The sequence below is a fragment of the Montipora capricornis genome, chromosome 2, assembly GCF_036669925.1.
Source record: "Montipora capricornis isolate CH-2021 chromosome 2, ASM3666992v2, whole genome shotgun sequence".
NCBI lineage: Eukaryota > Metazoa > Cnidaria > Anthozoa > Scleractinia > Acroporidae > Montipora > Montipora capricornis.
Window position 1 is genome coordinate 49,598,142 of NC_090884.1, and position 21,366 is coordinate 49,619,507.

The 21,366-nt window shown below is 38.1% G+C and overlaps 1 protein-coding gene across 1 annotated transcript; it reads left to right on the plus strand.

Moving 5' to 3' along the window:
• The first annotated feature begins 6,472 nt into the window (after positions 1–6,472).
• Positions 6,473–16,206, plus strand: LOC138025528 (uncharacterized). Its single transcript, XM_068872728.1, has 7 exons — positions 6,473–6,624; positions 7,543–8,124; positions 11,583–11,649; positions 12,391–12,472; positions 13,552–13,628; positions 15,486–15,597; positions 16,008–16,206. The coding sequence occupies exons 1-7, from the start codon at positions 6,558–6,560 to the stop codon at positions 16,146–16,148; spliced, it is 1,128 nt and encodes a 375-aa protein (XP_068728829.1). The 5' UTR covers positions 6,473–6,557; the 3' UTR covers positions 16,149–16,206.
• Positions 16,207–21,366: the final 5,160 nt, after the last annotated feature.

Here is a 21,366-nt window from a genome sequence, read left to right on the forward strand (position 1 = left end):
GCTCGCTCTCTGTGTTTCAGACCTCTCTCTCCGGAGCCCACATTTTCTCGTACATCTCTCCGTCCAAATCGTCCATACTTAGAACATCTTTCCCGCCAAGTATTTCAATCAACGCACATGGTCTCGGTTTACGTCACACATGTATAAATTTAACAAGAGAAAAAAAAAAGGACATTATGGCTCTTGAAGAAACCGATTCCCGGTATGTTGGGATGCTAGCTGGTTCGTCGCAAGCGTTGGAAAAAATCATCGCCGAATTTACTTCCCAAATTCTCAGTTTTCAATAATCAAGCATTTTCGGAAATTTGCTTGGAAGTGCAATGCAACATACGTATTTTCATGATAATTTTGCTAAAAATATAGGGTCATACTTTCATATCTCAATGGGGGCCTCATTTCCTGTTTATCACTAAATATTGAATCTCGGCTGTCGAAATAGCATCAAATTTTATTTGCAGCTAGAACCGGAGAAGGAATCGGGGTTTATCTCGTATTTACATCAGAATCCCACCCACAAATTTCTTTCCTGTTCGTTCTTAGAATCATAGGTCTAACGGCGTTGGTTATTTAACAAAAGAGGTCCATAAAGTTTAAGATGGCAAACGAAAAAAAAAAACGAGAAACCATATCATTCTAAACCTTGCTTTCATCTTTATACGACTTCTTATACAGTTGCCAGCGCAAGAATCTCAGTAGCCCATTGCGCTCGCCGTTTAACTTGCTTAAGTAAGAAAAGCCAGTCACATACGGAAACTACTTGACTAAAGTAAGCCTGCCTTTTCTACGGTAAAATATTTAAAACATAACCGAAAACTAATACTGAAAAGAACCAGGACTATCTCCCCCTTCCCTCCCCGGGAAATATGCTCCCTTCAGGTCTACTTGCGGTACGGATGTCTTTATAACAGTTCTTTTCAGAAAAGGTCATTATTTGTGGTGTTTTGTGCCTGCATACCTGAACTTTACTTGAAACGGTGATGAAAGAATAACTAAAGCGTTTTAATAAGTGGGAACGATATTAGGAGTTATTTACGAATCTATTTTCTATTTTCAGAAATGAAACTTTGTATTAAGGGAGCAGTGTCACGCCATTTTTGTCAAACTTTTAAGTACTAAAAGACGTCATTAGTGAAGACCGAAAAATAATGTTGCAGTTTTGTTGCCAATAACCATTAAAGTGCACTGAACTCGCGGCTTAAAGTATTCTTTCTTGTTTCCAGCCAAGGATGGAGAGGACGTAAATGGATTGAAATTTGAAAAAAAAAGCCGATTCACGGCGTATTAAGAAAGTCGCCAAAGATTAATACGAATAGCTCTTTGTGTCATAAATATATTGTATATTTTGTCAGTGGGTTGTCATGAGTCATGATGTACGTGTGACTGAGCTAATGTACTAATTTAGATTTTGACCTAAAAACAGCGAATTTAGCATAACAGTGCCTCTGTAAACAGCTTCTATTCGAACTTTCTACTCCCATTTTTGTAGTAAGGCTAGCGGAATTTTTTGAGCTGGTGAAGAAGAAAGGAAACTAAACAGGTGTCGGACACTTTGGCCGAGCCACGTTGTACCGTTTCGCAGACGTCACATTTTCGAAAGAGAGAAAGACAGCCTTTCTCAGGTATCGGCATTCATTCCAAATTGGACTGGCGTGATGCGAGTGTTCTTTCGTCATTCACAAATGCCTTTCTTGGCCATGTTTTTATACTAGAGACGCAGAATCCGTCCATACGAATTATGCGTCTCTCATCTTATTCGTCTAGGGTAAAGACGGGACGAACCATAAAAGACGCATAATCCGTCTGGGATAAACTTGGGCAAAACATTTTTTCTGCGTCTGGACGAACTATCCACTTTTTTTTCGTCTTCCAAGACGCACTAAACTGGAAAGTTCCGTACAGACGCATAATGCGTCCCGTGCCCTTTCTTATACTAGACGAATTTAACAGACGCAGAAGAAATGTTTGCCCAAGTTCGTACCAGACTGCGAATTATGCGTCCTAGTATAAAAACGGCCCTTAGCTTTCGATTGCTTGCTTCTTATAAGCGCACTGGCAAACTCTTCGAAGTTCCGAAGAAATGATCAATACAATCAGTTGTCTGATTGCATCACGATCAAACAATTATTGAGCTTTTCTGTGGTAATCGTAACAAGCATAAAACTAAGAAGATGTCGTCATTTGTTTATAAAACCGATGAAATACAATATCTGGATAATAGTTGTAATAATTTTCGTCATCATTACAACATCGTTACACTTTATGTACGTAATTCGTAATTGGTAAAGACGTTGCTGGGACAAAATGACATCACTTTTACCCCACACTGGCTACATTTAAAAAAAATGTGATTATTTTTGATCATTTTCTTTCCATCAAACTTATTTTGTTCAATATCCGTTGAAAAAAAATAGTCCCATTTAGAGCAACCGCAAGCTCTCCCGTCCAAATTATAGAAAAAACGTACGCACATTTCCGGCGTTTTTGCCCTGGTTCTCAGAAAAGTAATCTTGAAAAGGTGGACAAGCTAATTTTGAAATTTTAGTGAGGAAAAAACACCGATAGTCGATTTAATTTCGAATATATCAAGGTACAGGGTAAACAATGAAACCATAATTAAAAAAAACGTTTGTCTATTTCTGATGGAAATGACAAGTTCCACTTAAGTGCAGTCAGTTTCTTTTTTTATCAATTGCAGCGATTACAAAGGGCTTAGCCTTAAAGTGAATGTCATCTTTTTTATACACCCGGTTGACAGACCTGGCCAAGTTGAAGTCTTTTGTCATCATATTGCGGCGTATTAATTTAAAAAGCCCGCGTCACGGCAACGACAAATATTTGTTAATAGAAAACTCATCTTATTTTTCCCTTGTTCAAATCTGCGTGGGCACACAGCCAAAATCAAACAAAATCAATATCTCCATTTTTCAACTGGCTAAATAAATATCTCGAGTTCACAGCCCCTTGCGCAAGTTGGGCGCTCCATTTTTCATTTTTCATTTTTGAAAGAAAAGTGTTTTATAAATTTATTCGCGCAGCTCATTTGAGGCTTCCACTTATTGCACGTAAATTTTACAACTTGTATTCAATTTAATCTTGAGTCAAATTTTATCAATAAATGCACATTTTGTCAGCACGACAATGTAACTTATGTCCGGTTCGTAATTAGTTGTCTGACGTAAGTGGGACAGGTTTTCCCTTTCTTTTCCTATTTTTATTTTGGACTTGACCTTTTCAAATCAAAATTTGATATGCGAGAGGGACTTCGTTTTCCTCAGGAACACGGAATCGGTCCTATAGTACAGTAGATAAATTGATTTGTTCTTGTTGCCGTGGCAACAGTGACGTAAAGCCGTCACACATCAGAAATCAAACTATACATTCTGTATGGTACATACTGAGATACCATGTACTTTGAACTGCGGATTACATGAAATGATTTTAGTTCAGAATGGTTACTGAAGCAACTTACACAGTTGCAATGGAGTCTAAAATATATTTAACCATTATCCTGCTCAATGTTGCGGAATATCGACATTTGGGTTGGCTAAAATCAGACGATTGCACAATTTTCTACGTTTAACGGAAAAAAAGCTGGAAAAACTACCATTTTTCTCCGCGACACACAAAATTACGTATATTTAACAATTAGACCCGTAGCCCGCAAGGGCTTCGCCTCATGGGTTATTGACCCGTGGCCCTTGAGGACGAAGGGTCTAGTTGTTTTAGTATCACCCAACTTGTCGGACAGAAAAGGCAATAATAAAGTTAGCAAATGCAAGTTGAAGAAATATTTATTTGGGAATAACACGAAAGAAAGCGTCACGGTTTTCGCTACTCGAGGACTATTATTAATAGTCCTCTAGTAGCGTAGCCAATCAAAATGCAGGATTTGTATTAGTCCACTAGTTGGTGATACCAAAGGATATTCGCAGTTTGAGTATAGCCAATCATAGCGCGCGTTCAACTGTATCTACTGTTTTAGTATTTACTAATGGTGGATATGTCAGATATGTCATATACTTGACTTCTTACGGGATAGCTGATAACTCACGGTCTATCCTGGGGTCTTAGGCATTTTCCCACTTTCTTATATCTCATTTCAGAGCTCCTGCCCATATGAAGCCGTTATGTAAATTTTACACTGAAATGAAATTCGAGAGAAAAATTAACCGCGAGCATTTTCTCTTGGGGGTAATTTTTCATTTACTGATATTATGATTTGTAAATCGGATACAACATTGTCAACTTCAGAGCCCATGTCAACTTACATTACACAGCCAAGTCACTGAGTTATCTTTATTTTAATGTCGCCATACTTTACATTAGTCAGATCATGTTCTGTGTAATCCCCATGAAAAAAATCGGTAGAGGACCAGGTGCAAACTTCATGAGAATGAGCTTGTTTATTATAACTTCATGTGAAACAAATACTGGCCAATACCGGACCGTCAACTTTTAACTATGATCACTAATGTCTGTTCTACGTCACAGACAACACTCCAAATAATGTTTTCATGGCATTGCGGTCCATTCAGTTTGTTTGGAATTTTTCTCGTGGAAATGTCACAAGAGCTGAACGGAATAAGAAATAAAACCTAAATGCAAAATAATTACGGTTACGCTCACGCGTATAGGTCAAACATCATGAACATTTAATGAGCTAATATCACAGCCATCATTCTTCGGTGATTCTTTCCGCTTCTTAATTAAAATTCTCCAGGACTGTTTTTGGGTTCCAGTTATTGAGGGGAACAAAGAAAAGATGCAAATAATTTTGAGTTAAATAAAAAGTGTTAATTTCTGCCTATGTTTAAAGCGCCTTCATAAACATCTCGGAAGCCGTTTGATGCATCGGCAGTCTGATATAAGGCAAACAGTAGATTTCATCGTTGCTCGGTTTTGGAGATTCCGATTTCGTTATGAGACCCTTTGGATTTAAATTAAAGTAACCAAGCATTTAGGCTTTTAGTGAAAAAATGATGAATGATGAATAGTTTATCATTGTTGTAAACTTTTCACCATGACCTGTGCAAAGCCGGGAAATCAAAGATTAGCACACTGATTCTGTCACTCCATTTCACTTTTCAGTGTTCTCGTGTCAGGCTTTGAATTTTTATTTTAAAGTCTCTATAAACGACATTACCTATTTCAATTTAAAATCTTGAATATTGGATATAGATCAGTTGTACTTCAGATTCACTTAATACCTATTCCATCAATAGTCTCTACTGGAATAAATACACTTGGGAATTCATCATATATGAACTTTAATGAGTCCCAGACACTTTTAGTATATGATTAAGTGAGTGAAGTCTTTATTTGAAGGCAGCTGTAACAGCTGAACTTGGCTAAAAAAAAAACTGAGGCCCTCAAAAATTGGCCAAGTGAACCATCCAAGTGCTCTTCGTGATTAGATTCGATGCAAATGACATCAGTTCAAAAATCGAGATAAAGTAAAGTGACTTGAGTGTTGTTTGTGCTAATGTCAGACAGTGAAAACTATTAATATCCATCCAGTATCCACTTGTCCCCAAGAGCTTCATCTAGTATGGGGCTTACGTTGGTTCACTACGCACTGTTCAAGGTATTTCATAGGTACTTTATCCCGGTCTATAAAAAAAAAATTAGGACCCTCCCCCGTATACCACATTCATTCGTGTCAACAAGGACACGATGTTAGCTGGTAAGTTGTGCATTTTGAAGCCGATGTAAGCTCACGCTTTCGCATGCAAAAATCCGCAAACAGGAAAAATAATTTAATTGTTGTTTTTCCGCCTTCTTTGGTTGTCATTGTTCTAAAATGACAGGAGGCCTTTTATTTACGAGGGCAGCAACCGCAATTACCGCATTCTTTTCCCAAATCACACCAGTTTCCCAGGAGACAACAAGAGCCTAGAATTAACTTGATTTAATGGGAAATTTTGCGAATTTCGTCCTTCCGTATCAACACTATATTATGTATACTGATATCTTTAAGAAACAAATTTTTTGATTACTGAAATATTTCTCAGAGATCTTATACTTATTTTAACCGCAGGCCGATATGTATATCTTGCTTTGATGACGAAATTAGAGTAGAGTGAAAATAATAACGCAATCATGCAGCTTACACGCTCTTCAACAGTGCCAAGAAAGAAAAAACTGAAAGCGAAGTCGCCCCTGGGTTATTCTTTTTTGCCATTATTTTGTAATAAATGTGGCTTTAAGAGATCCGCTTGTATGCAAATAAGCTTTTGGTAAAGCCCCAAAAGGCTTACGGTTTCGCTTGTTATGGCCGCTGCGAAACCGAAAAAAGGGCCACGGTAAACTAGGTTTCGTGGAAGAGTGTGCTGATATTGTGCATGGGGCTTTTCGATTGTGGGAGATTCAGAAAAGTGTTTTGACGCTTGGCAATATTCGACAGAACGTGTCCAGAGGTAATCGATGATCTTTTGCTCTGACTGCCCCACGTGCATATATTATGCTAATTTATTTATTTTCCCGTCGTGCCACGCGTGTCTACGGTGACAGGGTCTTCTCGTTCGAATGTTTGAAAATGGTCGAGTGAAATTTCGGCGATGTATTCTTACCTCCCCCTCCTTTTTCTTTCCCTCTTATCAGCCCAGGGAAGTCTAAACATAGGAGGTAAGTACCTAATAATTTAGTACCTTTCTTGTGTAATTCCAGAGGCTGTATCCTAAACTGGTACCGACAGGGAAATTTTGCAGGTACATCAGATACACGCATGGTTTATCTGAAGGCAAGACCTTCTGAACAGCAAACTTAAATACTGTGGAAAATTGTCATATTTTATAGATTTTAACGTGAGAACCTTATCGTGATCTTGTTCGAAAATCACAAGTTTGCCCTGATGTTGGTTTTTTGAGCGATTTTCTCGCGACAAAATGCGTTGAAATTTGTCAAGTTCTAATATTTAGCTTAACCGATTTTAACGTGAAGGCTGCGAGAGGGTTGTTTACAATCGGGAATTGCATTATTTATCGTGAGATTTTTTTGCTGGGAATTTTCTTTTAAATAGATTGAATGTTACAGGAAGGTCGTGCTTTCTGTAGTTTTCGCCGTCTCAAGAAAAAGGGTTTTATTTTCATGATTGACCCCTAACAAATTTTCCGTGTTCGACTCACACGCATCGCCGCCCTTGGAATTATTCAGATTGCTCGCATGGAAAAGCTGAAGGTCCACTGGGATTTCTGATTCTTTCACCAAGATAAAATTCCTTTGAGGCCTGGTTATTTTGCAAATAATGTGCTTTGTACTCAAAGTCTACGCGGTCTCGAAAAGAGGTTGTTTCAAATTTATAAAAGCGAAGTTAAATATCAAAGATGGCGATTCGTTAAGAATTTCAGTTTCTCTACGGTTCGGTTGTCTTTTAATATAAAGAGTTTAATCACAAAAGCGAAATTATTCAGTTAAAAGGTGAGAGGGAGTTGGAAAAAACTGTTAACTAAAGGAACCCAGTTTTACGTACCAAGTTTTAAGAACTGATTTAATTAGTCCACCTTGACGAAGTTTAAGATTGAATTTTTTTAATTTTATTTTCAGGCGTAGGACGGAAGGGGTCTGCCTTTGAGGATGTTGTAGTGACTGATGGAGATGAGCTGCACAAGGTTTTCGATCGTACAAAATATGATCCGACTAAAGCGACAAAACTGAACGATGATAAAGAAGTGGATCTTGATAGTTCACGTCGCGGGGACTCAAGCTATAATAGGAAGCATAAATCACATCTAGAAGAAGATGGAGCGGACAGTAGCAAGAGACAAAGCGATGATGGTGAAACAATTACAGACTCCGAAAAAGAATCTAAAAATACTAAGAGAAAGTTGAAACTGCATGATACAGCGTCAAATCGAAATTATGAATTAAAAGGGCGATTAAATATTGATTCCGATGGAAGTAAAGATCAGAGACATAAAACAGGGGACAGAGTTACAAAACTGAGAAATAAGAAAAAGTTAGCTGAACCTGCCGTACACCGTGAGGGGACTAAATTTGAAGCCTCGGTCGGCCATAAATCACCTAGCGTTCCCGATTCGAATTCATCTTCATCAACACCCCCGCCTTACATCCTGAAGGTGAAAAATACAGCAGCCGGACGGGAGATGGACGACATTTATTTTTTATGTGAGTGTTTTCTTTTGATTTTATTTTTAATTTGTTCGTCACAAATGGCCCTATATGCTATTTTAATTTTTTTAAGACGTCCAGCGGAAGATATCTCGTTGGGATTTTAACTTTTCACTTGGGATTTAAAATGTCAATACTCAAATTTGGGAGTACGGGCTTCAGATTCCAACCTTTGATTGTTTCCATGACAAAGGGAGAGGTGTAGAAGAAGACGATGTTCGTTACATGCTTTCATTTTAAGAAAGGAAGTGTAAGTTCACTCGATCGTAACCAAACATTAAGGGTATTGAGGGTGAAATTTAGCTTGTCACTTTTTGTCATGCGATATCATAACCGTATTTCCATTTCGGTAATATTCCTTATTCGATGAAGTGATTTGATGGGTTTTCAACTATAGGATATTTTCCAATTTTGATATTTTCAATGTAATTATCGGTTGATATCAGTGGTACTTTTCTTCCGTGGCAAAGTTTGCCTTGAAGTAACATTAAGACCCCCTCGATTGTGGCATTCAAGATTTATGCACACTCTTCGGGTCGGTACGAGTCTTAAAATCAAACGCTTTTGGAGGAATTTATTCTGATACAAATTATATTAAAATGGTGCGGAATGCCATTTTCTGATACATCAAACGCATTTTTTTCGGCATGATCTGGCCTAAGCATTTTAGAGGAAAACGTGATGTTGGCGGCATTTATTTTAGTAGGGAATGAACAAGCACTGGCCGAAAGATAAAGTGTAATTTATCGCAACTGTCTTGATCTCAGAAGTCGGAATTTGGCTTCCTTTTTACGTCAGTTTTGTGTATTTTATTAGTATTGTGTACTCCAAACTGCGATATCTGTCGCGGATTGTTTAATTGTGGCAATCGGAGCAGCTCCCCAAAATTTAAATTGTCCACAAGGTGTTTTTTTTTTAAATCCCGTGTAACCTTTTTATTATATGCAAAGACCTCGGGATTGGTTTTTGATCCGATCTTCACTTTTTCTTAATTGTACGAAAAATTATTTCGGCATTGCACAAGGAAGTAAATATTGGGGTTGTCCGTGCTATTATATTTCACTCCGGTCAGGAAATGACATGTTCAGAGGATTTAAGTCTGATCGGCTACCATAACAATATAATCTGTTGAAGCTTAAATTATGTGAATTTCTTTCATTGCAAGGTTTCACACCTTAGAAATTTTTTCAACAGAATGGAAATTCAACACTCTTTTTGTTTTGTCTCTTCAATGCAATATGGTATTTCAATTCAGGTTGATTACAAATTATTCAGTTCCTTGTTTTGTGATCACCTCATTTCCCAAATACTAAAACATTTGGCAGACTCTGGTTTTGTATTGTTTTAGCAGATGTTTTCACCACTTTTTTTAGTATTAAGTTAAAACTTCATTTTGGAGGTGTTGAGTCCTAATCCGGCCAGTGACAATTATTTGAGGGCAAGGTATCAGGAATAGCCAAATGTCCTGCATTTTCCTGGGCAAATTCTGTAAAACTGTGCCACTTTTTCCTGGAGCAATACTGCTGACTTGTTACATCGGCACCTTGATCGAAACAAAACATTCCCACATCTCATCCATTCACCGTCTTTGTAGAAGATTATTCCAGCCATCCACAGGAATACACAGAAATACAAAATTCAAAAATTGAAGACAACAGGATTTCTGTAGAGGGAACAGGGGCCACAGAGGGGGAGGGGCTGGGAGGGCTATTTTGTTCCCCTCCCCCCCCCACTTTTTTCCTATGGTGTTATTTTCTCTACCAGGCAGTCTTACCTGTCAACTGGAGGAATCCTAGGGCATTTGAGGTGTCAGTAAGTTAAGCAGTAGAAAACTTTGTCCCCGCCATTAGGAATACACAGTTTTTCCTGATGTTAGCCCTTTTTTTTTTTTTTTCAAATATTTTGTTATTTGAGACTTGTTGGGAGCTTTACTTTATTAAAGTGTCCAGTTGTTCTAGCGCTGGAGCACTAATTGGGGACACTGTAAACTGAAATGAACAAATTAACGTCAATCAAATCAACTGTTGGTTTTCGAGGAGAGGGGAAAACCTGGAGGAAAAACCTCTTGTAGTAGCGTAGAGAACCAACAAACTCAACGTACATATGACGCTTGGGCCACGTTAAATTTCATAAGTTCGCTTCAAACTTGGGAATTTTAATACGTAACTGTTAATCAAATGGCAAACTTTGAAACAAACTTGGGAATATCTTGCCGAACTTCGTGGGAATCTGGCGAAGTAATTTCACCATTGCTCTCGGTTGTTGTTTTGAAATGAGTGCCTTCACCGTGCAAGGAAAGGAAATTCCAAGTTTTGTTAGGCAGAAAATTATTGAAAGCTGATTAGAATGGAAAGGACCATCTCAAATAGGACAGGAACTGAGACTTCCCAAAGAAACCATTGCCAAAATTGTTGATATTTTTGTGCGCAGAGGCTGAAGACAACAAATGAAGAAATATCACTCAGTCAGCGCGTGCTGAATGATGTGAATAATTATATGGAGTGTTGTAAAACTACTAACCCCAGCATTTACAGCAGTGAAATCCAAAACAAACTGGAAAAGAATATATATAAACGTTCCAGTGTTTGCCCGAAAATGTCCTGTCGCATGCATCGATCAGCTGCAGCATAACACTAGATCTTGGTTTATGTTCTTTCAAGAAATTCAGCATTATTCCACAGGAATCACTGACTCTTAATTAATTAATTAAAAATGAAAATATATTTTTCCAGTATTTAGCAGCTTGCGCGGACAACGCATTTTTGTGACGAGTGTTCAGTGTGCATTCTCATGAAGCTCGGCGCGAAATTCCCAAGTTTGTTTCAAAGGTCGCCACTCGATTGACAGTTACATAATGAAACTCCCAAGGTTGAAGCGAACTTATGAAATTTACAACGAACTGTGCAAATCGCCTGTCAAAAGATTTGTGAAATGCACTGTAATTTAGTGGAAACTTTTCTTTCAGTTTATTTACAGATCACAAAGGTTCACACAAGATTCTTTGCTTAGACTTTTCAGTTATGTTTTTTGTTTCCATTTTGCATAAAATTAGATCGTTAAGGCTTTCTTGATGGGGAAAACTCAAACCTTGGGTGGTATTTAATTGCAGATTAGTGTAATCTGCTTTTTGAACAACTGAGCCCTGGAGAATAATAAGAGTCCAGAGATTGAGTACAGTACCGTACAAGAGTAAGTTGGTAGTCTTCGATCCTCGCAAGAATCGAGGATCAATCATCGAGTCAATCAAGACTCGAAACAGACTGTCAACTTACTTTTGCACTGCACTGTATGTGAAAATTAACAACTTCTACCTTATATATGTACTTCCAAATTTTGTGATTGCAACATTTTCCTTGTGAGGGTTTTTCTTCCATTTTTGTCCAAAGGGTATATCTGCCTTGGTATATTGAATCTGAATGATGGGTTTTAATGGCTTTAAATATTTTCTTCTCCAGTTATAGTTATTGGGTGTAGCGTGGCCGGAATTGCTGGACTGGCATTAGCAGGATACTGCTGGTACAAGTAAGTCAATTCTATTCATTTGGTGTTCAATTATCATTCCAGTTACATTTTTGATGCACTGTCTACATTGTATAGCAACACAATTACTTTCAGTGACCCTGATTAAAACCATGTGTCGGCAATGAATGTTGCATAAATTTTGCATAAAGTTCCCTTTTTGAGTGTTGAAACTTGCTTGTGAAAGCTGATAATCATTTTAGTCTCTGAGTACAAGAGCATTTATAAAGTGAAAACCCATAAGCAGTGAATGTTGCTTTAGGTGATATGTGAAGAAAGTTGCCATGTGTGATAAGTGAAATTCAGGCAATTGAATGGCTTTTAGAGATTTTTGCAGGCCTTCAAGTTCAGGTTTAATAATGTGGGTTTTGCAATTTCAAAAAACAACTTAAAAGTCTGTTTGTATAGGGAACCTCTGATCACTGAAATTCAAAGGTCTTGTGCTTCAGTGACTTTTCATTTTATTTTACACTTTTGACTCTACAAAATAATAAGATGTCTACCTGGGTACAAATTGTAGATTTTGTATCAGTGATTGCACGAGACAGCTCTGAGCTGAGTTGAAGTTGCCAATTACCAATTTACCAATTTATTAATAGATAAACAACAACAACTGTACAATATTTGTTACCCACAGTTAGCATAGCTATTCGAGGTGGGTAACAATTAACAATAAATTTTGATTTTGACAAGGTCTTGCAAGGTCTTGTTTAATAATATTATTTTGTGTTTTTGTCTTGGTAGGTTGCACACTACAGCAAAAGCTGTAAGTGAAGCAGAGTATGCAGGTTATGCAGCTGCCAAGCAAGGTCCACAAGGTGGTCAGGTAGGGTTTGTGGTCAGATTCATTGGGCTGTTTTTTTTTTAACCAAGGTCATGTTTTTCAATAGCTTTAACTTTAACTTTAACTTTATTCATTTATATTGCGCAAGTATCAAATTGAAGTTTTCAAATGCGCATCCATTTGTCCTCCAGGCATCGATTGTTCAAAAGGTGGATAATGCTATGCACCGAATGAAATCACTGTCCAGCGGATAGAGTGGTTTTCAATTGAGTGTCGAAAGTAATTAGCGAATTGCTTTGGTTTTGCATTTTCTTCACTCAGTGATTGGTTCAAAGTTCTTGCGCCACTTTTTCAACCAATCAGAAGCGAAACCAAAACCAATTGTGGTTTGCGCATGCACATTTTCCCGCGTTCTGTGTCGGCTACGTGTAATTACTTCGAGTTTTGATTGGTTTACTGGATTGTCTCCGTCGTTTTTGATTGGCCAAAGTAATTACTTTGGTTTTGGTTTTACGACACTCAATTGACAATCGCTCTAAACACTAGCAAAACCAATTATTGAGATATCCAGTGGATAGCGATTTTTACATTGGATAGTGCTATTCACCCTTTAAACAGCTGGGGCCAGGACTTTGTTTATTGGTTTAGATATGGAGAAGGTAGTAAAAAGTTGTCCAGGATTGTAGATAAATGCATTACTCAAAATTTAAACTAGTACCGGTATATGCATTTCAACATATCCTAGAATTGGCCAAAGTAAAAATGACTTAACACGCAGACTTTTGTTATGCACAATGTCATGCATATGGTTCTCATTAATTTTAAGAATATCAATAATTCTGTTTAATTGGAAGACTACAGCTGTACATATACTTGTATGAATGATGTATAATGGAAGAAACACTGTACGTTTGCTAAATATGGAACTTTCACTGCCTGTGTTATGCAAGTCAATCGTGTTTCTGCTACTGTGCGTTTAGTCTTGAGCACTTGCACATTGGAACAGAATGACTTTGGTTGTTTTTTCCAGTACACTTAGTCAATTCCTCAAATGGGAAAAGAATAGAAAGCATGTGCAATATTCTATCCACAAACTGTTTTTTCTTTTGATATTATTGCAGGGAGATCACAAACTTGATTACAGTGCAGAGATCTACCATTACCAACAAACAAAAAGTCAAATTTCAGCCATGGAGAAGTATGTCAACCTTGAACTTTGTGTTTTAGGTTTTATAAAGGAGTACTTCTCATTTATGATTAATTAATTTGGATTACTTGTAGTAGAGTGGATGCTGAACCACTGGGCAAACAGGAGGCTTTTGGGAGATAAACCATTAAACTAGGTTTAAGTGACAAAATGTCCTCTTATAATTCCCAGACTGAAATTATTGTTGGAGTAACTGGCCATCTTGCAATTTGTTGTAACCCTTAACCCATTCACAGGGCTGCAAATAACAGTCGGACATTGACCGACCAAAATTTGCTAAAGGCTGACGAAATCCCAACTGTGATTGACCATTATGTGCAGGCAATTATTTCATCGTGAATCATGTTACAGTAAGAAAAAATAAAAAATCTACCCGGAGGAAATCTTATGGCCTTGTGATTGATCTCAAAGTCTCGAAAGTTTCTGATGTTAGCGTAGTTTTTACCGGATATGCTTTTCAAAATGTAGCGAGGTTATTATTTTTTATTTTTTGCATTGTTTTTTAATCATAACAGTAAAATTTCTCTATGGCACTGGTTGTTTACCATTTACAAGCAGAAACTGGTTGGTACTAGGTTTGTTAATTAAAATGGTAAGCAAACCCTCCCGAATGGGAAATTTAGTTGGGATCGCTGTGTACCAGAATTTTACAAAATTCATTCAAGTTTACTGAGAGAGTCTGGAGGGAGGCAAAATTGTGGAGGAGCGTAAAGATAAAGGTAAAGGTACACCTTATTTAACGTCGCAAGTTCCTTTACTTTCTAGAGAGTACTCTCCCAGGAAGCCGGCGGTGCGCTCATTTTACACCCCTTTCCATCAGTGCTCCGTTTTAAGGGTATTTAAAGCTACTTAGGCTACACTGAAAGGAAAGAAGTCTAAACAAGGATGTGAGATCCAGGGATCGAACTCTGGACCTCTTTCACCAAGGCCGCGCACTAACCAACTGTGTCACCCTTGCTCCTATGAATGCAAATGGTAAACAAGTTTTCCGTTTGGAAATTCTGTTTGGGAATACCAAAAATTAATAGGCTTACCGGTACCATTTACATTCCAACTGAAATTTCCGGATTTTTCGGTAAATGGTAAACAACCACTCAAAGCAACTCACAGAAATTTTGTGCCGGTGTTGTCGTCTCGTTGGAATGCGCCTTATGATAATATTTTATAGAAAACGCAAATCAGTTGGCCCGATCACTAGAATGTAATACCTCAAAATCTAAGTTTAAACGATATATGGCAGAGCCTTTTCTAGGTGATGTTCGACCAAACTTTTGTTTTGTCGGACCAAGAAAGTATCTTAGCAGGGCATATGTCCTTTCAAAAGGAAAAAATTATTTGCAGCCCTGCATTCACACCTCTAACGCCCCCCCCCCATTGACGTGTAAAATTCACTGGTGTTAGACAGAGTAAAATCCATTAACTCTCCCTCACGGGGGTTAATGGGTTAATGGGTACCAGAAACCCATAAGGGTTGAAACGTGCAACGCGCATTCACAGCTTTCGAATATTCAGTGCTAAGTACCATATTTGGAAACCCCTCGCTCCAGTTAATTATTATTTCGCGCGAGAACATTGGTGGTATTGCGTCACGGTGTTCTTGCGAACTGATTGGTTGAATGTTGCTGTCTTGTTGTTCCAAATATGGTACTTAGCAAATTGAATATTCAGAAGCTTGTTTCCCAGCACACAAGGGGCCGTTACACGTTTCAACCCTTCTGGGTTTCTGTGGGTACCCAATTGATGACAAGAATTGTCTGGACAGAGCAAAATCTATCAGTGATATTGGATAAGCACACAGAATGTAGTTATGCACCTTTTTTGAAGCTTTTTTTTTGGATGTGTTAACAGAGCAAGTGGAAGAAAGGGTACTATCAAGGGGGAGACACTTGATGATGAAGACAACAGTGATGAAGGAGATGAGGAAGATTACACTGTCTACGAATGTCATGGACTGGCTCCCGTACGTTTTTGATAAAGTGTTGTTGTGTAAAAATGTATTTACCTGCCAATTGTTCAGGGATTTTCCTGTTTTAATTTCATTTCCTCGAGTAATTGGGTTATTTTAATTTTGTTCTTGTAAAAAATTGGAGCTGGGTTGTCCCAGCACTTTTTGCCATGAGTTTACAAAACGTCATAATTTGCTTCATGTTTTGTTGTTTTTATATGTGTATTCAAAATCCTGGTTAGTTTTTAGGGCCACCAATGCAGTGGGCACAATGGGACTACAGTTTAAGGAAAAGATTTGGTTGGGGTTTGGGGGGGGGGGGGGGGGGTGATCCTTATTTGTCAGGTAACAAAAAAAGAAAGTTTTTCCCCTTGTATTAGAATGACTCAATCATAAGTGTATTTCTGGATTTGCTTTGTCGATAGACCGGTGATATGACAGTTGTCAACCCCTTGTTCAGTGATCAAGAGGTTGTTGGTAGTGATCAGGATGGCAATGGAGACAGGAGTGGTGCAAGCGGTCAAGGATCACCAGTGCCACATCGCCATTCACCTCAAGAATCGTAAAGTAGATGTAATTAAGGCCTGTTCCTACAAGAGATGCAAATGCAGACCCAGAAGAAAAGCACAACAAAATGAAAATAAAAAAATTAAGGATGAATTGGACTGGCACAGGTGCCAGGGAAGAGAAATAATTTTTTTCTGTAATTTTTCAACCCTTAGAGGGGCTATGTCACACAAAATGATGTAAATTTCACGACATTTAAAATGCTCAAAAAGTAGAATGAAACATTGCAATAACCACTTAAAACTGTTGAACAGCATAAAAGAAATACATCAAAAGGAAAGAGAGGCATGGATGAACACAAATGGTCAAGATTGAAATGGATCCATTTGGGTAATGTTGAAAAAAGGTGGCCCAATATTTTTCAGGTGAATGGCAAATGGCCTGGATAAAGGTCGTTTTTGCTCAGAATCATCTTGTTTGTGATGGAATGATAATTTCATCAGTAAAGGAATCCCACAATTCTCGGTTTTCACATGACGTCACGACCGCCATGTTGGTGCCCTAAACAAAGAAAAGGTGGCCATGTTGGTGCCCCGACCAAATCCTCCGGGAATTTAACTCTATTATTATGCAAACGCTTCCTTTTGTTTTCGTTGAAAAACATGGCTGTTGATCACGTGAGTGAAAACCAGCAATACCAATTTAGAGTTTTAAACCGGGAGATTAACTTAAGATTTCCCCTAAACATCCTAAAATAATGTGACATGGCCCCTTTATCATAATTGGTTTGCTTCAAAATACTTCTGCTTTGAATTTGGGCTTTTGCAAATTTTTTTTTAAAGCCAGGGACAAAACTGGCTTTAGCAGTGACAAACATGGCATCATTGTCTAAACAGCTGGAACCAAAGAAAAAGTAATACAGTGATTGTCTTGGCTTGCCAGTATGAGAGCAAATTCAATTTTTTACAAACACCAACCAAAACCAAACAGAGGCAATCGCATTCTATGGCTTGCATTGCATATTTCTTATGTGTCCCTGATGTGCATGTGCGTGTACATGTGCCTACAGCTGTGTTTGTTTGCATCTTTTGTGTGAACAGACCTTACATTTTTAAATTTAAGTTGTTTTATTTTTGATCAGTCATAGTATGGTTAAGTTATTTATGTAAGCATTGTTTTGGTTCTTAAATTCATAAGTTCGCACCCACCTGATCAGAAATGTTTATCGTGCATGTGTAATCCAAAATGTCTTCTGTTTAAGCAGTAGAGGGCTTTTTCTGTGATTACGTACATAGTGTCATCTAAACATGGGGGGAGTTAGGAGAATTCAAGACAGTGATGCAGACCTGAGACGCAGTCGAGGGTTTGCATAACTGTCGAGGCACTGTTAAGACACTGGTTGACATATCACCAATAAACCTCATCTTGTCCAATGACAGGTCAATCAATAATAGTTATTATCATACGCCAACACTTGACCACCCTTTTGGTTGATATGTTTCAAGGATTCACGTCCATTACTGTTCACACCAATCCTATACAAATTCATGTGAAAAAATGTTGGTCTTATTATAATCCACAATTATCCACACTAATTGTTGAGACTCGATACCTGTTTCTCTAACGTTTTATGGGCCCAAACTTTGTAAAATGTTTCAGTGCATATCATACAAAAAGCTGGTCTTTAATTATTGTGATAGCATTCAGTTTTCACAAAGTTGTAGGCCGTGAAACATCTCTGCTTTACAGTTAAACTGTGTCATTTGTCAGCAAAGTTTAAATCACTGAAATTGACACTTGAATGCCTTTGTTTTTTGGCCTCCTCCAGGCAAAATATAGAGTAGCCCTTTATTAACTTTAGCAAGAGTATGAGCAACTTTTAAAATGGAGTTCAAACTACAGATACCAGCATATATTTTATTTCACCTGTGAAGGCTACCGGTGGAGGTAACTTGTTAGATCAAAGTATTCTACGCTGGTGCAAACTAGAGTCGCAAAGCAAGAACGAATTCGTAGTGGTGTTGAACTGAACACTAAATTATCAGCTTCTTTGATGATCCAAAACTCCAGTAAAACCAGATTTTAAGAGATAAAGGAAAAGTCCAAACATTACCGTTTGACTATTTTTTACTTAACACTTCTCAAAACTTCTATTCTTTGACGTTTTGTGGCATAAATTTTAGTAATGTGGCTTCTGTGAAGTCACCTGTAGTGAAACTGTCATAGTAATTTTATGCCTGAGAGCTTTTCAGGAGTTTTTGAGCTCTTTATTCAAACTAATAAAACACCTGTGACACAGGTTGATTATAAGGATACAGAGAGAATTCTATTATGGCGCCTGAAAATGAGTGAAAAGTTTTTTGGCTTAAAAGAATTCTCGCTTACATGTACTAGTGATTTTCAATGTTAAAAACATTAATGGCGCATGATTTTGAAAGGTTTTGTTTAAAAGGCTACAAGAAATTTCTGATTTGGTGGGTGCACAAGGGTTAACGTGATATGAAATGGTTCAGAGTTACTAGGAATGGTCAAAATAACCTAGTTCAAATGAAGGATATCGCAGAAGAACGTTTTATACAAAAAAGAAAATTATTGAAATTTGAAATTATAATTTTTTATATCTGGGTCTTTGGTACAGAGTTTATGTTACATTGGGTTATTCCAGATTGTAAATAAATATTAATCGTAACTTGGTTTTACAAAGTATTTAAGCCTTACAGTCTTCGGTGGCTTTATTCGACGACTGCACTCCAAAAGAAATGATGTTGATAATAATACTCTGGTGTTATTTGTAGTTAGTGTATTTCGAAGACAGAGAGGTCATAATTAATGTGAATTTAATGTGAAGGCCGTGGACTTCAAACAAAATTGCACGCAGGGATGATTTGTTTCTTGGTTACACAGCTACGTATTATGTCTAATTGAGAACTTGTCTCAACTACTAGGGGTTTCCAGGAAGTTCTGTTCGCATGTCCATGAGGGGTTTTTTTTGTATATAGTAAATGTGGAACGTATCTTCAAAGAGGGGGAAATTTAATGCCTTAATTTCACAATTATGAAAATCAACTTGCCCCTTTTTTTCATTTTCAATTCTGTACATAAAGTATGATATCAGAGTTTTTATGGTTTGCTTGGGTGTAATTACGTGATTAGGTGACACCACATGAGAGCTGTGCCTATAAAATGAAGTTTACCAATACGCTGTGGCTATATTACCGGTAACCGGTCAAGGTCTTCAGTAGACTAAATGACCAGCAATGAGACTTCTGTGAAGTAGAGCAACGTAAAACTCATTACAACACGTGACCTTAAGCAGAGTCGAACCAGTTGACGGAATTATTAAGGTATATACCATGTTACCGTTGCTATTATTTGAATGGTAACCGGAGTGCTTTTTAGGCCTAATCTATCAAAAAGTTTTGACTGCCGGTCATTTAGTGTTTTTAACACATTGACCGGTGTGGTCACCGGACATATAGCTTCATCGTTACCAGTAATATTAATTGATATTATGTGGCATGCGTAACATTTTCTATCGATTTCGAGCGGATTTATTTCAGTGTTTAGTCTCCCTTGATGTGCTTTTTCGTATGCAGTGATTGTTGAAATTGGGCTAGCTGTGTGACCAAGCGTAATATGAAGTCATGTCAGTCATGGTGCTTTTCGTGTTGAAAACGAATGATTTGCTATGTAATTGAGTTGTGTATCGTGGCTCGGGCAACTAGGATTTCCGATGAAAAATTTTATTCTTCAAACTATTTTTTTTTTCAAACTAGCAGCGGTTATATTACTTTTGTTCAAAGCGCACCTCTATGAACGTGGCAGGTGTAATCGGGGATTTGCGTTGTGGGGTGGGGAGGGCAGCGAGAACATGGAAGCAAAATGGCCAGCGGTGACGCTGGCTAATCTCGCCTTTCTTCACGTCATTGGGTCACGCAGATCAATGTCAGGGAAGTGGGCCACACGTTTTACCGGTTGGGGTGATGCGAACAATTGTGTAATCGTGTATTTACTGAATTTCTTTAATCATACTTTCTACTTGACCTAGACCTTCAAAGTGATGTATCTTTATCGTGAGAGCTAGTGAATAAACGTGGAAATAAACTTCTTTGTGATATTGTTGGACATGATCTCCAACTGCCGGGAATTCGGCTCAAGGGAAATTCATGCAGCCGCAAGTAAGCGCGGGGAAATACCTTCCGACAAGCGAGTTTCAAATTGTTCCAGGTTCTGATTAATTGGTCGCTTGTGTACAGCTGCACACAGGCTAATTGATTGACTGGAGCGCGATTTTTTGGTCAGCAACTTCGTCATTGATGCAGTTCGTACACCCAAGAGTAAGATTAACCAAACTTGGCCTAGTCCAAATCAGCGTCAGCAAAGTTCTGAACCAAGTTTGGCGGGAAAATAAAGGGTAGGCTAAATGTTGTACCCAATTCACACGACGTTTTCTTCCAGGTATTTCCATATCATGTTAATGAGAATGCTACATTATAATGCAAATATAATGCACAAAGAATCTTGAGCTCGGGAGATTAGCAGGGTACAGACGACACTGAGTTAGCCAATTTGGTCTATTGTTTAATTTCCCGCAAAACTTGGTTTAAAATTTGACACTTTTCTGACGATGGTGGGGACAAACCTGATACCAGATTCTTACTTTTGGGTGATGGACTCCTTGATTCACCATGTTTGAATTCGGAAATTGAATTAAATAGAGTTAAAGATCATCGCAGTTACTTTGAGTAGCTGCGAATGGATGACTCATTCATTCGTTCATCTCTTACAACTCAACTCACAAGTGCTCAGTTCCCAGTTGGCTTTATAGCTCAGTTTGTAGAGCATTGCAGCGCAATCGCGCGGTCATGGGTTCGAGCCCCAGTCAGACCTGGAACTATTTCTCAGGCTTTCTTTACAAGTGTTGCTTGTGCTGCTTATAACTGCGATGATCTCCATCTCTCATAAACTTCTTTGTTGTCAGTTTGCATGTCACACCTTCGACACGAGGAACATCCTTGATTGGAGTAAGCTACCCCCAAAGGCTTAAGTTTCTGAGTGTTCCGTTGTATTATGCACCTATCAATGTTAAGCCCCAGGGTGGGGAGGGGGGGATTTGACATTTTCATGGAAGCTAGTGTCAAATTTCCCACCCCTGGGCACCTACAGACTGGCAAATTCCCCCACCCCCGGAAGATCACATTCCTGCCCTCTTTTTCATTAGGTCGCATTATTGGAACAAGAATGTTGCTCACTGTCGATTTTAAATTCCCTTTTAAT